The sequence below is a fragment of the Camelina sativa genome, chromosome 13, assembly GCF_000633955.1.
Source record: "Camelina sativa cultivar DH55 chromosome 13, Cs, whole genome shotgun sequence".
Taxonomy (NCBI): Eukaryota; Viridiplantae; Streptophyta; class Magnoliopsida; order Brassicales; family Brassicaceae; genus Camelina; species Camelina sativa.
The window spans coordinates 1,042,274-1,064,693 of NC_025697.1; the positions used below are offsets into that span (position 1 = coordinate 1,042,274).

The window sequence follows — 22,420 nt, forward strand, 5'->3', positions numbered from 1 at the left end:
CCTCTTAATATTGACTGTTCAGGTTTCTAATTATCTAAAAAAAATAAGACCAAGACAGAGATCCACAAGCTACGGGTCAGAAAATATATAATTCAAAATGCGTGTGAACAGATAGGGAGAGCATCAGGTTTCGTATAATAGGCATACAGTACAGCAGTAGAGTCATATTCAAAATCTCTCTAAACACTCATTGCCTATTTATTTATTCACGAAGCTGGTTGTAATATTAATAATATACACATTAGCTATGGTGGACACATGGTATGGTTGATGGTTCTTGAAGTGCGTTTTGATTTGGTCTTTTATTATTCGTTAGAAGAAGTCAACATGTATATAGTATATCTAGTCTACGGTTAAGTTATTAGTATTATTTAAAACCTTGGTTGAGCTGTTTCTTTCTTTACCACATAATTAAAGATTGCATGATCTTTATTAATCACTAACTGAGATCGACATGCAAAAATGTCCGTTTGACGATTTCAGTTTTCATTTCCCTGCTTTACCGTTGGTCTATCTCTATTTAACTGCTTTAAAGAAAAATACAATGCAAAATATCAGTAGTCCACAAAAGTCTAATATTCTAAACTTTTACATGAAAATTTGAAAATAAACAATAATATACTCTCTAAATCGATAGTTGATTTTATATTTTGCACTGCTGTTAACTTGAGTTGGCTGTATCTGTCACAGAGAGATCATAACTTGCTAAAATAAGTAAGGTTAAATATTTAAAATAGTTGAGAAATTCGCTCAATTAAATATCTTTAAAACGACACTTATTGTAAAGCAAAATTCTAAATTCTAAAAATCCAAAAACTAGTATAAAGAAGCTTCGAGGTATCCTATATATGCAGAGATTGAGAGAAAGTTACTTTTACTATAGCACACTCGAACAATATATATATATATATATCCCATCGGTCATTGCTCTCTAATATCTCGGCGGGCTCTATTATGGAATCCTCGGAATCGTCCATGTATTCGATATCTTCGGAATCGTCCATGTTTCCAGAAACGTCTATGGGTTCGGAGTTGCAGCTATTGGTTGCCATTTCTCGAATGAAAGCTGCCTTAGATGGAGGGGATGAGGAGAACAAATCCAAGTGCATATCACTCATGATTCAAATAATCTCTCTGGTGAGTTCAATGGATTTGGATTCAGAAGAACCGGACTCGAAGCTCATATCACTCATTAAGCAAACAATTGCACTCGGCAACTCTATACCGGATTCAGCAGAACAGGAGTCGCAATTGGTATCGTTTGTGGCTCGATCGATCCCTCTCATCGGTTCCACCGAGTCGGAGCCGGAGCTGACGTCACTCGTTGATCAAATGTACTCGTGTTTAAAATATGTGGGTTTATTAGAAGAAGCGGCGGCGGAGGATTCGGAGCTTTCTTCACTCATTCTTCGGATCATCTCTCTCGCCCGGTTAACATTATCTCCGTGGTCGGAACCGGACCCAACGGATTTGCTATTAATTACCATTTCTCAGATAAAACATGTCTTAACTAGCCCACCCGGGGATGAGGATGAGGAATCAGAGAAGAAATCCAAGTGCGTATCACTCATGATTCAAGTACTCTCTCTGGTGAGCTCAATGGATTTGGATTCAGCAGAACCGGACTCGAAGAAGCTCATATCACTCATTAAACAAACGATCTCCGTCGGCAAATCTATACCGGATTCAGAACCGGAGTCGCAATTGGTATCGCTAGTGGCTCGATCGATCCCTCTCATCGGTTCCGCCGAGTCGGAGACGGAGCTGACGTCACTCGTTGGTCAACTGTACTCGTATTTCCAAACCGAGGCCTTCGAAACAGATTCAGAGCTTTCATCGCTCATTCTTCAGTTCATCTCTTTCTCCCGGTTCGAACCCGACCCGCCGGAGTCGCAGCTATTACCACTCATTAAGAAACTAATGTCTTTCACCGTTTACGACTCGGCGAGTATACTTTCGAGGAAAATGATGTCAAATCTCGTATCAACAACTATTCAAATTATCACTCTGCTCAACTCTACCAATTTCAATTTGGATTCGCTGCAGAAGCAAGAGCCGGAGCTGACGCCACTCATCTCTCAGGCCATCTCACTCTTCAATTCTATGGATTTCGATTCCCAGCCTGAGCCGCTAAGGTATCTCATATCGTCCCTTTCTGAACTATATTTCTATTCCATCAACTCTTCCGATTCGGATTCAGATTCGGATTCAGATTTGGATGTAATGTTTATCCTTGATGCAACACTGAATTTGGAGCCGGAGCACGAGCTCATCTCACTCATCCTTAAAATAGTCTCTTTCGCCTTCTCCGAGTCTATGCACTGGGGGAAGCTTCTTTCTTTATGCCCTCAAGTACAAGTAAGATTGCAGCAAGGAACGTTTCATGTGACTGACCAGAGTACCACCAATTACAACAAGCTGGCTTGCCTCCCTTTACGCTGGGTGATTTTCATGTATACTAGAGGCCCAGACGCTTCCCATTTTCTCTGCTCTGGTTGCAATGGCAAGAACCATCAAGAATACAACAAGGCTCCTGTTGAGATCAAACACCCTCTTCATCCTAAACACTCTCTTCAGCTTGTCTCCTTGGAGGATGGCGGAACCAGGACATGCTATTGCTGTGATAAATACCTCGAGAAGATATTTTATTACTGCTCCGCCTGCGATTTTGCTATTGGTTTTGCTTGTGTGCATAAACCGCATGTCTTCCCTATGGACCATCCCAAGTGGCACGAGCATACACTTGCTCTGTTCCCAAGTCAGGCTCCCTTTCCTTGCAACCTATGTGCCTTGACACATTCATCAAGCTGTCCTTTCTATATATGTCCCCCTTGTGACTTTGTGGTCCATCAAAGCTGTCTCAACTTACCACATCTCATAAGGATATCTCGCCATTCTCATCGTATCTCTTTCACCCATTGTTTTGACCAAGGACATGATTGGTCTTGTGGTGTTTGTCGCAGAAAGATCGATAATGATTATGGGGGCTATTCTTGCGTCAAGGATGGTTGTTCTTATGCGGCTCATTCGAAATGTGCCACACAGAGCAATGTGTGGGATGGCATAGAACTTGAGGGAGTGCCTGAAGAAATTGAAGAACAACTTGAACCATTTGTGACGATAAGTGATGGAGTCATACAACATTTCAGCCATCAACATCATCATTTGAGACTCGATGAGAACACGGATAGAGATTACGATGAGGATAAGCTATGTCAAGCATGTGTCATGCCAATCTATTTTGGTAACTTGTACTCTTGTATGCAATGTGAGTTTCTTCTACACGAAACATGTGCAAATCTTTCTCGCAAATTACATCACCCGATACATCCACATCTACTTACTCTAATGGGAAGATATGAAGGTGTTATGGGGAATACACAAAACAAATGTTCAGCTTGTCCTTGGGAGTGCAAAACTGGTTTCTTCTATGAATGCGGTGAAGAAGACTGTTCTTTCCGGCTACATGTGCAGTGTGCCACAGTTTCTGAGCCATTAGACCACGGAAGTCATATGCATCCTTTATTCTTAACATCCAAACCGGGAGAGCGAAGAATTTGTTCGGTTTGCAAAGAGACTGAGTCAAGACGTTCTTTCGCTTCTACAGATGAAACATTCAATTGCATTGAGTGTGACTTTGTTTTGTGTTTCAAATGTGCTACTTTGCCTCAAAAGTTGAGGTATAAGTATGATAAGCATATGCTCACTCTTTCTTATGGGGAGGAGACAACTCAGACAAGTACCATGATGTCTTGGTGTGAAGTCTGCGAGCAGGCAATAAATCACAAGGAGCGGTTTTACATGTGTGATGAGTATTGTTGTGTCACACTACACGTTGAATGTATGCTTGGGAGGGACTTATACATGAAGCCAGGTTCAACGTGGAATAATGACAGCGCTGTTCGTATGATACATCTTCTACCCAACAATCATCACATGTCTCGACCTATTTGTTTCATTTGTAAGAAGCGGTGTCTACACAAGTTAGTTTTTTTTATGGACCCTGAAATAGTATTTTGTTCCACAGTATGTTATCATGAGCTGTTAAATTTTTAGATTACTGAATGAATAAGAGGGGTTTTCATTTGAGGAAAAAAAAACTAAAATCATCTCAAATCATTAGTTTAATAACCATGGCTGCAGGAGGACCTCTGGTGCATCTCATCAACAGCTTATGGTAGTCCAGAAAAGAGTGCTTCCCTTGAACTGTCTTTGCGGTTCCTGACCCATCCCTTAATCCTGAGCTGCTCAGCGTACTCAACAGTCAAGTTACTGTAGCACACTCCCCGTACTCTTCCCTCTATCACCACCCTCACCAGCACCAACATTGAAGACATATTCAGTCCAGATTATCAGAAAACTGCGATACAAAGAAGACTGATATAAGAATCCGATGGCTAAATGAAACTATCAAATATAGTAGATAACTAAGCCAATCAGCATGTTCATCACGATGGTGATTCAAAGGAACATTTCGCTTGAATAATTGATAAAAGAACAGAACCAACATAAAGATTCCAATGAAACTTAGTTGTAGATAAATAGATCAAAAACAGAAGAAGTTCCATGGAGCATGAGAGATGCAAACAAAAGAAAGCAGAAGGATATGGTTATAGAATGGCATCTCACTTAACCTTTTGATGGTCTCAGACTCTTCGTTGCCGATTCCGGTTCTAATGCCTAACCAACCGGTTTGACTGCATCTGATTCGGTCCAATCATGCATAATTAATTAGATATGGGATAATTAGAAGAAATTGAACTTTATTATAAAACCAATGGATTAAAATATATAATCATTATTCACTATGAATATTATAAAATATCGTGTCCTTAAATTAGAACTATATTATTGTTCGTCAAAAAAAAAAAAATTAGAACTATATTATTAAATTCTAGATGGGCTTCTCATAAGTTGAAGCCCAATATGATTGAGTTGGGCCGTAGAAACAAACTGAAATTGTAATGAGAAAAAATGAAAAATAATAGAATTTAACGTTAGTGAATTTCCTATGTCTATACTAAATAGGAAAAAGGAAAAAAAGAAAAAAACTATAGATGAATCATCGAACGGTTCACATAGAAAAGAGGGAATAACTATAGATGAATCTTAAATTGTGACCGCTGGTCATAATATATTAACACGCTCCACTCTCTTTAGAATCTTCATCTAACGGTTGAAAACTTCAAATAGAAAAAAGGAAATAGTTAAGATTAAATCCTGACCGTCATAATATTTCTATAATCTATAAATATTAACGCTCTACTCTCTGATACTTCTTCACAAACATCGTCATCTTCTCTTTTTTTTTCGTCTCGGGTCTTCGTTACTGTGTAAGCGTTATAGCCTAACGGTGGTGTGATATTGTTCAAAACCCTAGATGCGCATCTTCATCTCTTTCGTTCCTAGTCAGTTGTTGTGAATTCTTCTTCTTCTAGGGTTTGGTATCTCTCTCTCAATTGCTTTTTTTATTTTCGTCATTGCTCTGTTATTCTTCTTCTTTCCCGAAGTAACTAGGTTTCTTCTTCTTCTTCTTCGTCTTTGCAGGTGTTTGTTTCGGAAGTGAAATTATGATCCCGATATCATCGCTCCCCCCGCTTCGTCTTGATCCGTCGCTGTCTAGGGTTTTGCTCTATCTCTCTTTTTTCTGTAAAATTTTGTCACTCGTTTCCTCTGTTTCCTTTAATATGTTGATTTATATTTGTAGAGGATGCTATGAATTGATTGATCCTTTTCGTCAAGCTTTGAATTGAGGGTTTATTAATTGGGTAACTTCTGTGTGTGTGTGTGTGTGTGTGTTTTTCAGGAGGAATTGAAGGAATGGGATCTGTAGTTGTCTCTTGCTGCTTGGTGATGCTAATGATGGTAACGTCATAAGATTTTGATAAAGATGCAGAGGACCGAGAGATTACTTGTAAGTTTTTTTGTTTTCTATAACTCTGTCCCAATGTTATATATTACTGTATGGTAGTATTATTGTATACGACTCTAGAAGGTTTAGTTACTGAAATTGTTGGAACAAAGTTACATGTTCACTTCTTCTATTGACATGTTATTTACTTGTCCTTTTTGATATTTCAGGTCATGGATGATGCTTTTATCTATCAGTGATGGCTTTGACTGACTGTTCTCAGGCTTTCTCATGGGTTCATTGCTCTACACACATCTTTTTTATTTGTTTCTGAATTTTTCACTTTCGTTATGTGGTTCAGTAGTGTCTTTTTTGTTATTTCAGGTTTTAGATGATGCTTTTATCTAAATAGTGATGGCTTTGACTGAGCTTCCTCATGGGTTCATTGCTCTAAACACATCTCTTTTATCTGTTTCTGAGTTTTCACTTTGGTTCTGTGGTTTTTTCCCATCTAATTGCAAGTTAATATTTACTTGTCGTTTTTGGATAGAATGCTGATGATGGTAACGTCATAGATTACTCTCTACTATCTGTTCATGAATATTTACTTTGGTTTTGTGGTTTTTTTTTTTTTTTTTCCTTCTTCTATTTACTTGTCCTTTTTGTTATTTCAGGTTTTGGATGATGCTTTTATCAATCAGTTATGGCTTTGACTCATCTTCCTCTGGCGTTCTCATGGGTTCCTTGCTCTTAACGCATCTCTACTATATATTCATGTTATTTACTTCTCGTTTTTGTTATTTCAGGTTTTGGATGCTAACGTTGATGAAGATGGAATGTTAATGATGGTAATGCTTTTACCCTGGTTCCTCGTTATTAGTTTCAATGATCCAATTATTGTTAGTGGTATTTGGTTAGGAGTTCCCAAGTCTATTGTCTCCACAGGTTTTTTAGTTGAGGGAATTTATTTATTATCAATCTCCATTTTCTGATCTGTGTTTTTTTGTTTTATTGTTGCAGATTGAATTATTCCATACCTTTTGCTAGCTTAGATGCCAAGGAGATATCTGGTGCTAATCCTGTTGAAGTACAGAGCTTTGGTGTGTGTTTACTTCTCAGATTGAATTTTGTATTTGGTGATTATTACTAAAGTGCTGTCGTGGAGTCTCTGTTCTTTACTTTCCTGTTATGTTTATAGTGTAGGGAAAGTGGATTGGATCTTCAAATCGTAACAACATCAAACTGATTTTGAAGGTATGTATCCTAGGGTCTTTGACTCAGCAAGCTTCTTCCCTTAATGTCAGAACGTATTGCAAAGCTTCTTCATGGACAGATTATCCCATTTGTGGACAGATTATCCCAGTTCCCATGGTCTCCATAACCCTTTCAAATCTCTAGAGAGGTATGGTTTTGCTTGGTGCTTGGTGAATTCTATCTATTTCTTCTTGTTCGTTCTATATATGAAGATACTAACCTTATGTTCGTGTTTTGTTTTATACAGATACCTTTTGTATGGAGATATCTCGACAAAGGAGCTCTTTTTAAGGACGTTAATTGTCTCTTCATCTCTCTTTTGAGTTACCTTTTCGTTGGTTCTTTTTCTTTGTTATGATTTCTTCCTGTTCTGTGATTTCAGGTTTTCAACAGCTGATTCAAAAGGAGTTAATGGGTCTGAGGAATCGGAATTAAAAGGTTAGTTTACTTGTTACTACTAAACCTTGTTTTGCTTAGCTCTCTTTGTTGCAGATAAGGCTTAACAAATTGGTAGAGAGACTTTCACACCTCTTGCTCCATGTTTTGCTTAGCTCTGTTGCAGAAAAGCTTAGGTCTCGATGGTAGATGATTCTGTAAGAGAATAAGAAGAGATGATGGCTACGAGTCCCCCTACGAGAGAAGATTTCAATGGCTTTTGTCAAACAGAATTACATCAGGTACTTAATAGATGGAATTTTCACACTAGTTTAAATTTTGCCTGAAAACTCAGTTTCATTGGTTTGGTTTTTTTTTTTTTTCAGCTGTTTCCTTGTGTGTATGATTCAGCTGATCAGTTCCTAATCGTTGACGAGGTACAGAAGTTTTGAATTTTTGATCTGTTTTGTTTTTTGTTCATTCTTAGTAAGGGTGAAAACTGAATGACGTTGGATTTTATTTTGCAGGCTCTTGGTCACGTTTAATTTCGGTCTGATATTGTAAGGCCGTTTACTATCTCTTCTTTCTTTGAGTCAGCTTTTCTTATTTTGGTTCTTATGCTTATTATGATTTCTTCCCGTTTTGTGATTCCAGGTTTTCAACAGCTTAGTCAAAAGAAGTTAATGAGTATGAGGAATCGGAATTAAAAGGATTAAAAGGTTGGTTTACTTGTTACATACTACTAAACCTTGTTTTGCTTAGCTCTCTGTTTCAGATAAGGCTGAAGAAATTGGTAGAGAGACTTTCACACCTTTTGCTCCTTGTTCTGCTTAGCTCTCTTGCAGATATGTTCCTCTTCAAGTATCATGTTCTTAAGTTGGATTTCACACCACGAGAAATAATGGTACATATGGCGTCTTCATCGTTTCAAAATTTCTCCTTTAACTTGTGTAATTTGGGGATAATCTCTGAAGCTTGTGTCCTTTTGTGCTTCAGTGCTTCACAAACCAGGAACTACGCATAAAGCGCCTTAGAGGATGAAGAAGATGGAATAAATCCTGAAGGCACTTTACACTAAGGTACTCTTGTTATTACTCCTCAGTTTGTTCTAAATATGAAGATACTAAAGTTATGGTCATGTTTTTTTACAGATACCTTTTGTATGGAGATACATATCTCGACAAAGGGAGCTCATATGCTCGCCTTTACCTAAGGTAACACATCGAGTTGGAAAACTTAGGTTTCCCAAATAACGTGCACGCTGAGCTACTGGCCGTGTGTTATCTTAAGCGTGTATACACTATTAGGTAGCTGATTTCTTCGCGAGGTTAATTCAAAGGGTTGCTCCAAAGAGGTACCAGCAAGCTGCTGGAGAAGTCTTTGTCACATGGAAATTTTAGAGAACTTTTGCGGTGACCAGGTACATGAAACTCTTTATCATTTTTATGTTGGTTCCTCGTTATCAGTTTCAACAGCTTTATATAATTCCTCGTTGCTCAGAGGTGCCTATTTGTACAGTTCATGTCTGTGCCTAGCTTTCCGAAATTAAAACTTTGGAATGTTTGTTGTTTAATGACTCCCCTCACTTTCTTTTATCAGGTGCGGTTCCTGGCACGGTCTTTTTGTAATCCCTGGAAATCATCTTGAGCAGAAAAGTCATGGTAATCGTTGGCATTATGGCGCTGTAAGGCATTCTTGCAAGATGTTTTTATTTGGTGACAACTCTGTTTTGTGCTTTGTTTTGAACCATAGATTTGTGATGCAGGTAATAATTGTTACACCATTAATTTAATTTGATTCCACTACTTCAGCAGATGGGGGCATTGTACATGGGTAACAAACCTCTTCTTAAAGTGGACAGCAAGGTTAATCTTTTTTTTTTTGCTCTCACAACAACAAAAAAACAACAAAGCATGAATGTTGATAGTGCGTTGACTTGAATTGATATTGTGGAAGCGTCAGGAATTGCTGCTAAGCACGTCAATATCGATTCTCAGGTATGTTTAAATTTTCAATGTTTAAACATCATGTTGTAGACTTGTCGTTTTTTATTTATTTTTATAATTGATCTTATCATGCGATGACTTGTACCGTTTGTATTTGGTTTCCCTCTTACAGAAAAGCGTGAATGAATGAGATTATGATGGAAGGGGACTTATACCGGTTGTTTGCAAGGTATAACGGCAGTAGAGACATATTCAAAATTTCTCTAAACACTCATTAGGCATGGGCATTCGGGTACCCGTTCGGGTTTGGTTCGGGTAATTCGGATTTTCGGGTTTTCGGGTTTAGAGGTATAGGACCGTTCGAGTATTTCTAGACTTCAGGTTCGGTTCGGGTATTTCGGGTTCGGATTCGGATTACCCGAAGTTCACAAAACTCAAAAATTTAGTATCTAATTTAGTCTAAGTTATTCAATAAATTTAGTGTTTTTTACCCAAATTTACTAATAAACAGTTTAAATACTTCAAATTATCGAAAATATCTAAAAACCTGAATATTTTGAACACTTATATTATTAAAATTATAAATATTACTAATATATTACTACTATATATTAATAATGTGGGTATATTCGGATACCCGTTCGGATTTCGGTTCAGATCCGGTTCGGATTTGGGTTTTTGGATTTAGAGATTTAGAACCCGTTTGGATATCGGTTCAGATCGGGTTCGGATTTGGGTTTTTGGATTTAGAGATTTAGAACCCGTTCGGATATTTTACAATTTCGGATACGGGTTCGGATTGGGTTTTTTGGATCGAGTTCGGATCGGATATTCGGATCTGGGTATTCTGCCCAAGCCTAACACTCATTGCCTATTTATTTATTCACGAACCTGTTTGTAATATTATTAATATACACATTAGCTATGGTGGACACATGGTATGGTTAGAAGAAGTCAATATGCATATGAAGATTAATAATAATGATGAATCAATACAATAAAAATTAAATGTGTTTTTCTCTTTGACACCTCAATTTTTTTGTTGAAAGAGGAGTTAATACATTAGTTAAAACAGTTAGTCAATCAAACTATAAGGATTAATACAACTCAAGATTTTTGTCCAATAATAATCTTTCTTAATTACACATCATTCCTTCTGATTTATATTATGGGTCTAGCCCAATTACAATAGCGACCAAGAAAAACAGTAAAAGAACTCAAATTAACTTGTGTATGACAACTAAGTAAGGTGACGATTAAAGGACACAAGGTTCTTTAAACATCTTGGTTTTGTATTATTTGTAATCTAACATGAGATTGGCAGTTTGTTTTATTCTAAATAACAATCCGCACTATGTGCAGAATAAAATAATTAAAAATTAATTTTATTGTAATTTATATATACAAATCTATAATATTTATCGGTAAAATTATTATTTGGGATCTAAAATTTATTTGTATAGTATATATTTTTTAGTTTTATTTGAATATATAAAATTCTTGTATAATAATTAAGATTTAACTTGTGGAAATTATTATAATATGAATTTTATATTTTAAATTTTGGGTGTCATTTAAAAAAAAATTTACAGTGGTATGTAAATAGAAATACTATTAAAAACTGAGGATAAATAAAAAAAAATCATTTCTCGAGATTTGTGAGCGCATCCGTATTTTTTTTGTTTTTTTGAGAAAACTTATACATATAAGTGATATGAACCAAACTAGAGCAATCTCTCAAGCGTGATTGGAGGATAAACCCTCTTTCTAAAGCATACATAAACTATAGTAAATTAGTTAGATATTATCAAACAAAAATTATCATATGTCTATCTTATTGCTTATGCATTTATTATGTGAATCCTTTTCACAGTGATGATTACAGTGTTTGAATTTTGACGTGTGATAATAAAAGTTCCTTGCCTCTCAAGATTTAAATATAAGAACACCAATGACAAATTAAACAATGTTTAAGATCGAAAATCAAATGTTTTAATTTTTTTTTAAAACAAATCATCTATAACTTTTAAAATAACTTTGATAATTAGCATAATCCTTATAAATATTGTATACAGTTTAACATAAGTATAATATTTAAATAATAGCACAAAACCAAACTAAAGTAAAAATATGTCTATTTACTTTGAGATATGTGGACTTGTTATAAAAAAGAATAGGTAATTTACAAAAGCAGACAAACAAATAATAACGTAAAAACAACACAAACTATATAAACTTAGATGATTAAATTTTTAAACTACAAAAATACACCACAAAATAACACTACACTAATATATCTCCAATAATAATAGGAGAAAAAAAACATAAGGTATAGTAGAGTTAAGCAAATTATACGAGTAAATGATTGTAATAACAAATACTACGGAGTTACGAACCATTGTTGGTTTTTTCGATTCATTTATATATCTTAGCATTGTGTAAACCATAATTTTCATAATTAATATAATTTCAAAAAATTAAAAATCATACTTTGAATATCCAATATATAGAATAACATCCCGCGGCATCGCGCCGGTCTAACCTAGTTAATAATAAAAGACCAAATCAAAAGATTGCATGATCTTTTATTATTCGTTAGAAGAAGTCAATATGCAAAACCTTGGTTGAGCTGTTTCTTTCTTTACAACATAATTAAAGATTGCATGATATTTATTAATCACTAACTGAGATCGACATGCTGTGACATGCAAAAGTGTCCGTTTGACGATTTCAGTTTTCATTTCCCTGCTTTAAAGAAACAATACAATGCAAAATATCAATAGTCACAACCTTGATGCAACACTGATGAGTATTGTTGTGTCACACTACACGTTGAATGTATGCTTGGGAGGGACTTATACATGAAGCCCGGTTCATTGTGGAATAATGAGTGTACTGTTCGTATGATACATCTCCTACCCAATAATCATCACATGTCTCGACCTATTTGTTTTAGCTGTAAGAAGCGGTGTCTACACAAATTAGTTTTTTTTTATGGACCCTGAATTAGTATTTTGTTCCACATTATGCTATTATGAGATGTCAAAGGTTTAGATTACTGAATGAATAAGAGGGGTTTTAATTTGAAGAAAAAAAAAACTAAAATCATTTCAAAATCATTAGTTTAATAACCTTGGCTGCAGGAGGACCTTTGGTGCATCTCATCAACAGCTTATTCTTGTGCTTTGCGTCAGTGGTGATTCTTGATCGGATTTTTTTTTGTTTGAATAGATCTCACAGTCCCGAGCACATTTGATCAGAAAGCAAAGATACTGACTGAGCACTTACAATCCTTTCCCAAACCTGTTTCTATGAGTCCCATATTTTGCTATTCTGGCTATTCCAGTATAACCGGTTCCGTTCTGTACCGAGACTCTTGACACGGCAACACTCGTGAGCGTTTGTAGTTTTATCCCGAACAAAGTACAGTTGTGAGTAAGTAAGTTTAAGCCAGGGTCATGGCGATGATCTTAGTATTTCCGCCGTCACAGTGTAGAAGCTTCTCTCTTTTAAGTATATAGCCACATTGCCGGAGAACTTTCATCTTTATCCGCATTCTCTATTAAAACCTCTGGCATCGACAACTGAGATCCAGGTTCACTGTCTTGAGAATTTCACACAAGATTGGAGACAATCAGATGAGTTGATACTATAACAATGTCGATCGGAAGCTAGAATAATTTTATAATCCCAAAGTTAAACATAAGTAACTATGTATATGCTTGGATCCAGCCTTCTTAAAACTGATCCAGATATCTAAATCATTGCAACATTCAGAGAACCCTCTCTCTCTCTCTCTGTTACTAGGAAATAAATCAGACGGTTGATCTGTATTCAAAACTTGTTCCTGGTTGTTCAGTGGAAGGGAAAGCCTCTAAGCCAGTTACCATGGCTGCCGGAGGGCCACGGCGACACCTCTGATGCATCTCATCAACAGTTTCAGGTGGTCCAGAGAAGAGTGCTTCCACTGAACCGTCCCTACGATTCCTGACCCATCCCTTTAACCCGAGCTGCTCAGCGTTCTCAACAGTCCAGTTCCTGTAGCACACTCCCTGAACTCTACCCTTAATCACCATCCTCACCTGCACCAACAATTAGACATCACCATATTATCAGAGAACTAAGAAGCATGTTACAATCCGATGGTTAAATCAAATTTTGGAATATTTAGTAGATATCTAATCCAATCAGCATCATGTTCATATTATGGTGATTCAAAGAAAGATTTCGCTGAACAGTAGTTGTTAAAACAAACAGGGAAAAAGAAGAATAGACTTGATAATGCCAAACTAGCATAAACATACCAACGAACCTCAGTTCTAGTCCTCTACGATAAACTAATCAGAAACAGAAGAACGAGCAGATGCAAAACAATACATGTGGTTATAGAATTGCACCTCACTCAACCTTTTGATGGTCTCAGACTCTCAAGTCGGAAACTTCAAATCGCCAACATATGAGACAAACAAAAGAGTCTAGAAGCTGAACAAGCATCATAGTTTTATTTACAGCATAAAATCTCAGTACCACGATTTTGATAATCAATGAGAACAACAACAACCCATTCTGTAGAGACTCAGAAGGAAAACTCAAGCTATGGAATAAATTCATATAACTGATGATTCACTGAGTCAAGCGAAACAAAAAAAAAACATCATCAAATCAACATTGAAACAAAAACCCATCAAGAGGAAAACCTAATTTCCACAGGAAACAGAATTAGCACTCAATCACCCTAAACACCATTAAAAATCTAAACTTAAGTCACAAATCGTCGAAAAAAAAAATCTAAACTTTAATCACAATTCCCACGAATTTTAAGAAAAAAATACCGTTTTAGAAGAATCGGATTGGTGGGGAGACCCAGATTCAGCCTGAGTGGCCATGGAAGACACAGGAGCAGACGAGCGAAGCCAAAGCAGGGGACGAGGAAGACGATGAGCCGCAGAGAACAGAGGAAGAGTACGAAGAGGATGATTCCGATGGTAAGCGCGAATGAAGAGGCTACGAGGATTATGAGATCTACTAAACAGTGAAGTAGAGATTTGTGAAACCTTGCCGAAACTCAGGAATCTTGTTCCAGTTCCGACAATTGATGCCATTCTCCGTTAATGAAACTTTCTCGTGTTTCTTCTTCAGAGTTTTTTTTTTGTTTTTTGGGTTATGTCCGATCCCGGTTCCATTTAACTAATCCGTTCGATTGTATCTGGTTCGGTCTGATCAAGATTATTTCCCAAAATATCCCTTACTTTCATTAGTGGTAATTTTCAAACTTTGTAGTTTTCCTTGTAGAAAACATTGTGGAGTATTTAGTAAATCTCTCAAATATTCTTTTGGCCCATAAGAATGAGCCCAATGAAACCAATCTTAAATACTGGCCCATTCAAGCTCAATTTTTTTTTTTCTTTGTTGCTTCCCTTCGTTTTCTTTAAATGCTGGTCAAGTAGTAGTGTGAAATTGTGAATAGATTCAAATTTCCATTAAAAAGAGAGAAATTTATTGTAATTCCAAAACACGTATTTTCAACATGTAGAACAGTAGAAGTAATGTTGTTATAGAAATTTGAAACTGGGAAGCTTAAATGGACTTATCTTATTGATCATATAAAATCAAGTCAGCCTTATAAGATCAAGTCAGCTTAGTATTTAATAAGCTTAAGTTCAAAGCGGTTGAAAATAAAATTGACAATTAATTCATGCAAATGGAATGGTCAAATTATTTTCCACTTTTTTTTGTGTTGATTAAATAGTCAAAAGTCAAATTAACGTTTCATGGGAGACTTGGACTAAATATAATTAGTGGCTTCCTTGTATATATAGAGATAACTCTTCTTGTCAGCCCCTTCAACCAAAAACGAGGAACGAAAGACTCGAGGGAGTAAAACGAAACGAAACGAAACAATGTGGAAACATGGTTGCACGTGTGGCTGCGCGACTTTAACCAAACTTTGACCAGTCAGAATTTACTTATAATATTCAAATTGTTTTATCACAACTTGTTATATTTTATTTTAAATGAGTTTGACATGGTTATTATACTTATATCAGACTGGGTTTGAAAAGGGGTTTAATTTAACCTAAATTTTCTTTAGAAAGTTATTAATTTCGGCTTCGATCGGGGTTATAGTTCCCATAATTTCTAAACATGAATACTTCAGAGTTAAGACTTAAGAGCTACGTGAAACATCATGCATATATTGATATTAACCTTCTTTTTTTTTAAGATAAAAAGCATATATTGATATCAATATATTTATGATGTTTACCAGTAAACATTAATATTACATGCTAAGCCTATAGCTCTATTTCTTAATTTTCTTTTATTAAGTTAGGATCAATTTTACATATAGTTTATAGAAAATAATCAAAGAAAAAAAAGCATTTATATATCATTTAGATTATATGACATTCAAAAAAGAAAAACATTATCAGAGAAAATATGGGAAAGGAATATATATAATTGTCTGCACTCACATGTAGCGAGTTTGTTTTTCTATTTTTCATGGAACACAACACAACTAAATAGAACACAAGAAGAAGACCTTTCTATTTTTGTGATCAATATTGCCAGCCTGTACTTGTGGGGGAGACTCGTGCCGTGCAATCCAATCCGAGACACAAAAATATAAATTGCCATGTGGGCCTGACGTGGACCGATCCCACTAAATTATAACATATCAACATATTATTAATCATCACCCATCATTTTGATGACCATTATTCATGCTTCTTATGCACATACAACTTGATCATCCCTACTAAAAAATCTCACAACTCACAAGTCAATCATAACCCCCACATGTATCATCTTTATCACTGTAGATGTTTTCGCAAGAACTCTTTGTTATTAGGATATGGCAATAAAAAAAGAAAAACTTTTTCACCAATTAGTAAAAAGTATGTAAACAAAACAATGGTAATTGCAAGTAAAAATAAAAAGTGGTAAACAAATGTTACGTCACATTCAAAGCTGAGTCAGAAACTCGTTGGCATTGTCAAGTTCATGGTTCTTGCCACTTCATTCTACATTTCTTTAATGTTGCTGACGGATCTTCTTTTCCAAAATTTCTAATAATAATTTTATAATCCATTTTATAAGTACTGGATTAGGTTTTCTCATCAGCAAATGATTTGGATGCAATTTAAAAATACATTTTTATGTTCATATGTTGTTTTCCTTTGGTGGAGCTCACATTGAATTATTGTTTTCATATTGACCTTGTGGATAGAAATATTCGAGTTTTCGTATTTCATACAATTATAAATCTCGAGGGATCATGTATATCAATATATATGTTAGTACATACAATCTTATGTAGTAGTATTAGATAATGGTGGAATATTCCTATATGCATAGCTTTCTGGTTTGATTAATTTGCCCTTAAAATCAATATCACATTGTCTTTTTGCGATTTGTTGCGTATGACAGAGACAAGGGAACATTTTTATATTGGTTATAAGATTTACGAATATTTAATTAAAACAATAGCTAAGTGTATACATACATACACTATCTATAAGAAACAAACTTTACGAATTTAGTAATAATATAAATTGGAGGCAAGAATACAAATGTTTTTGCTGATGTATGAAGCGGCATGAACCTTCTTATCTTAAAAATCATTATTGGTATTTTTAAAAATAATAACAACAAAAAATATATATCGGAATCACACACGTAAACGTGATCATATTACGTCGGTCCGTCCAAATAACTACCCACTCTTAAGTCTTAATTAAATAAGTATGTGGCTGTTTATCATAGTTTGATAGAAAATGAAACCAGGTCCTTTTGTTCTTTTAGTTAAAAAAAACTTTCAACTTAACCGTAAACCGACCTGTAAGTTTAAATATAGTATTTACTTCTTCAAATTTGACAGTTGGAAAATTATCGTATTTAATACTTTGTGTTTGATCATGACTACCTCTAATTAACTAAAGGATACTAGTATATTAGTATTAGAAATAGGGAATTAATTAATGAGTAGAAAAAGGGTTAGGATTATCTTAGTCTGCCCCCACTAACTTTGTATCATGAGTGTGAAAGGAACCAACAATTTTATCTACGAAGGCAACAATAACCTTTTCGGTTTCTACTTCATTAATTATAATCATTAATCTGATTAGATATTTTCTTGGCCATACAAACGCTTGAACTTTCAAGATCATTCGCGAAGGAGAATTGTTTAGCAGTTAACAATAACAAAAATATTATATAAACCAATGAGCTATCAATAAATTGAATAATTTGTTGATTTTTACTGTATATCACCGCTCGATCGTTAGGTTCGAGAATATTACAAATTCTATGACGATGTTCTATGACAAATACATACAACTTACAAAATTATGTTGGATGGTTCAATTTATAGCAAACTAACACAAGAAAAATGTTTGCACTTACGATCCAGACATTCATATTTTCCGGCTATTGTAGATTTATAATTTATTATGCTTTGATAAAAAAACACTCATTTCTTTATGGATCAGTGACGATTCTACAACAAGTGTTGTATACTATGAACATAAGTTATTGTTTGTGTTATTTTTTATCATTATCGTCATCAGAGTCACACCTACCTAGGAACACGTACAGATTTGCTCTCCAGTAAAGTTACACTATTGGTTAAAACAACTAAATAATACTATAGATTGTTATGAAAACACTCATTTGATCTTTAGTAAACAAACAAACAAAAAGAAAACAGTCATTTGAATATAAAATAGTTAGCTATTAAATCACTATCCCCGTATATAAATGTTATCTGTTGGAGAATGCAAATAGTTATTTTGTCCCTTGGCAATTCTAAACCACTCACAAATTTTGATGATCATGTTCGATGACGACAGTTTTAACTTTAGCACAACTTTTCTTTCTGATACAATAAAGCTAACTTAATACGTCCAACCATTTGATCAATAAATCATTAAAATTCAAATTCATAACTTCGTTCGTACCTAACATCCATAAATAAAGTCTCCATCGACTCTTCTTTTTGGCCTTATTAAACCAATGAGTCAAAATATTGTTTCCAATTAATACAATCAATATACATATATCTACACACATATTAGTCGTCTTATAGTATAACATTCTATGCAAGTTGTATGTGTGTTAATGATGTGTTAACCATTATAGTGTTACCCTTTATGGTAAACGAAAAGCTATAATGACCCTCAGAAGTAGAAACTTTTGGAAACAACAAAAGATGATTTTACATGCAAAAAAGATAAATTAAGACGAATTCTCAATGTTCGGCTTCTTCTTCTATATTACTAGGCCTGGGCATTCGGTTAACCATTCGGTTTCGGTTCGGTTGTATTCGGTTTCGGTTATTTTGGATATAGTAATATAGTAACCATTTGGATATTTTTGAAATTTCGGTTCGGTTCGGTTCGGTTTCTTTCGGTTCGGTTTCGGTTTGGTTATTTAAATAAATAACCATAACTAACATAAATTATATTAACATTAACCAAATAAACCAAATATAACCAAAACTAACCGAATATAACCAAAATTAACCAAATATACAATAACAAAAATACAAAAAAGGGAAAAATATTGATTCAATTTTACAAAATAGTATTTAACTTTGTAAATTCAAAATAATAACATTTACATATATTGATTATTTAAAATATTTAATTGTTTTGAATCTAGAAATAATTTATATTTTAAGTTTATTTTATAGTTTTGCATAATATTAAGTATATAATATTTGATATCTTCTAGGTTTTCGGATATTTCGGTTAACCATTTAATTGTCGGTTCGGTTCGGTTCGGTTTCAGTTAGTTTGGATATAGATTTTTACTAACCATTCGGGTATTTGAAGAATTTCGGTTCGGTTCGGTTTGGTTTTTTTCGGTTCGGTTTCGGTCGGTTATTTGGTTATCGGTTATTTTGCCCAGCCCTATATATTACTATAGTTATTAATAAATGAAAGACTAACCAAATATTTTGTTTTAAAGAATGACAAAAACTCAATTGCTGTCCTAGGACTTTCTCTTGCCATGGATGGACCAGAAACGTTCTTGCTATATACGTCATTGGAGATGTGAATTTTGTTAAACTCACATCGGGAAAAATATCTAGGCACACTAGTCGAGAAGATTAAAGAGGCGGCACAACAAATATTTGGTTCATACATACATAATATATGATCTAGAGTCGATTGATTAATAAATGTTGGGAAGAAGTCTCGAGAGAGATCTGAAGGCTAGCATGAACTGGATTGTCATTTTTATGCATAATATTAAATGTTGCGTTATAACTTAGACCCCCCATCAGACCCAAAGACTAGTATATGAATTGGATTGTTCTTCTCCGTGTTGTGTTAGTCGGCTTGTTTTACGTACGTACTGATATTGGATAAGTACTACTTTTGAGAGTTTCCCTTTCACTGTTACACATCTGAACTCTTGGAACGAAACACATATGAGAGTTTATAGTATATATTTCATTATGATCACTTGAAAATTACATAGCACAAAAGTTAATAAAACAGAGAAGATATTATCAATCTTAGGATATAAAATTATGGGGACCTATATATATATAGAAAAAACCAACTAACCAACCAACCAATCCACGCCTCTCAAAAAACCGGTTCTAACCGGCCAATCCAGCCGGTTTAGATTACCGGACTCGGAAGTTTCCGTATTTTTTCGTAGTTTACAATTTTGTCATATCTACCATTCTCTCCCTATATCTTTTAATTATTTACATTATCCTCCCCACTGTTTTTTATGACTCACATAACAGAACATCCATTTGGATTCTCATCACTAAACAACTCAGGCGCACGCATGTGACCATAAGGATCTGCGTAACCTTGGTGGTTCATATAAGGTGGCGGTGGTGCTTCTTGTCCATACCCTTGACCGTAACCTTGGTTTGCATATGATTCGTGTACGTATCCTTGGTTCGTATACGGTTCTTGTACATACGATTGAGACGATTGGCCTTGCATCATGTAATGCTGTTGTTGTTGACCGTATACTTGTCCTCCTGGTGGGTAGTAATACATAGGCTGGGGATGATAACCGTAGCCGTTATACTCCGATTTCTTCACATCCACCATAGCACCACCGTCTCCTCCGACTGCAACTTCTTTCTTCTTTTCACCGCCACCGTCGACTTTCTTTTCTCCGACATCCTTAATAATCTCTTTCTTTTCACCAGCACCTTTATCCTTCTTCTCACCGCTGGCTGGAGCCGCCGCGGATGGTGCTCCGTCGTCCTTTTTCGCCGGAACAACTTCGACGGTGCGTTTAAGCTTCTCGTTAAGATAAGGAGTGAGCTGTTTCACGTCAATGATCCCCTTAACTATAACCAAATCCTTGGCGCTATCAATGGAGACTGAATTAACCCCTGTTAATAAAAAAAGTTCAAACATTAGTTCATTAAATCAAAAATGTAAAGTAAATTAATAGAAAAATTAAGCTAAGAGATTAGGCTAACCACTTCATAGCGAACCATATGATATTTTTTCAGTAAAATAATAAAGAAGCGACCAAATAGGTAGGTAGATGAGTACAACATAATTTTTTAATTTTTTTTTTGTTTGCTTTCGTTATCTTCTTCAGTCACCAACCGGATCAATTTGTTTATTAATAATACTCCTATTTAACTAGTGAAAGAACGTTTCTCAAATTGGGGATTAGAAGGATCATTTAAAAAAAAAAAAAAGTACCTTTAATTTTGTTGACAATTCTTTTGATTTTGTGTTCGCAACCTTCACAATGTAACTTGGTCTTCAAAACGACAGTACTCTGTAAACAACACACATCAGAGGAAATTTACATTAGAAAACAATTAAATATAACTAAATAAATTAAGAGGAATCAGTTTTTATTTTTTATTTATAAAAAGGAAAAAAGTCATCAAAATATATATTTGGATACGAACGAGTGTAAATACCGTAAAGTTTGGAAGTGGACACACACACGTTACAGACCACATAACAAAAAAGGCACTTATATGACGTATGAAACTTAGAAAATACAATTTTTTTTATCATATAGTTTTCGCTATCAGACTTTTTAAAAAATTGTCATTTAATAATAAGTTTTTTTATATAATTAAGAAAGAGATAATAGTAGAAGTTTGTACCTCTTTTGGTGGTGGCGGAGGAGAAGCTTTCTTGTTTCCTTCCTCTTTCTTCTTCTCTTCCTTTTTCTCATCCGCGGTAGGTTTCTTCTCTGCCGGTTTCTCTTCCGCCGGAGTCTTCTTCTCACCGCCTGAAGAAGGAGGAAGAGGAGGAGTCTCTTCTTTAGGCGGCGCTACAGTAGAGACGAGTTCGACTGGCCTCTTGATTTTGTCGGCAACTTTATCACGAACAGCAACTGGATCTACGTTTCCGACCACCGTCAATTTGTTACCCTTATAATCAATCTCCACATCTTTCACNAAAAAAAAAAAAAAAAAAAAAAGAGAGAGAATTCGCGGTTAGGGTTTTATAAACCTTTGATATAGGGAATTTGATTAATTATATAATTTAATTAATTATACCTTTGATATGTTTTAAAATTCGTTTGATTTTCTTGCCGCAACCTTCGCAATGCATATCAAGCTTCATAACGACGGTGGTGGTCATCCCACCACCATCGGCGGCGGCGGTAGGTTTCTTCTCTGCTTGAGGAGGAGGTTTCGTCGCCGTTTCTTCCTTTTTCTGCAAAAAAATCGTAAAGAGAAATTGAATTCAATCACGTCGTTAAATAGAGAGAGAGAGAGATTAATCGAGATCGAAGAAGAAGAAGAAGATGAAGTGACTAACCTCACCCATGGAAGTAGTAGAAGACTAGTAAAGAGAGAATCAGATAAGTTTCCTTTCTTTTTTTTTATGGAGGAATTTGAAGTACGAACTCTGGGAAAAAGCACCGATAGAGAGAGAGAGAATATGTATAATTTGGTTTCTGGTTTGGAGAATAAGGAATAAGGGGAAGATGTTGAATTATTTATAGAACACCTTTTTTTTTTTTTTTTTTTTTTTTT

At 35.0% G+C, this 22,420-nt stretch overlaps 2 protein-coding genes, 1 long non-coding RNA gene and 1 pseudogene across 3 annotated transcripts; 2 read left to right on the top strand and 2 right to left on the bottom strand.

Moving 5' to 3' along the window:
- Positions 826-4,589, top strand: LOC104734360 (annotated as a pseudogene).
- On the top strand, positions 5,297-7,179 carry LOC104734359. The gene is made up of 7 exons (XR_002034914.1): positions 5,297-5,444; positions 5,548-5,624; positions 5,807-5,914; positions 6,082-6,146; positions 6,236-6,699; positions 6,872-6,951; positions 7,106-7,179. It is a non-coding gene; the product is annotated as an uncharacterized LOC104734359 (long non-coding RNA).
- Positions 13,077-14,605, bottom strand: LOC104734357 (acylphosphatase-like). The gene is made up of 2 exons (XM_010453910.2): positions 14,259-14,605; positions 13,077-13,508 (listed from the first exon to the last, which is right to left on the bottom strand). Exons 1-2 carry the CDS (start codon positions 14,526-14,528, stop codon positions 13,242-13,244), a joined length of 537 nt encoding a protein of 178 aa, XP_010452212.1. The 5' UTR covers positions 14,529-14,605; the 3' UTR covers positions 13,077-13,241.
- Positions 19,869-22,378, bottom strand: LOC104734361 (heavy metal-associated isoprenylated plant protein 3-like). Its single transcript, XM_010453916.2, has 5 exons — positions 22,203-22,378; positions 21,936-22,097; positions 21,539-21,835; positions 21,120-21,198; positions 19,869-20,797 (listed from the first exon to the last, which is right to left on the bottom strand). The coding sequence occupies exons 1-5, from the start codon at positions 22,209-22,211 to the stop codon at positions 20,178-20,180; spliced, it is 1,167 nt and encodes a 388-aa protein (XP_010452218.1). The 5' UTR covers positions 22,212-22,378; the 3' UTR covers positions 19,869-20,177.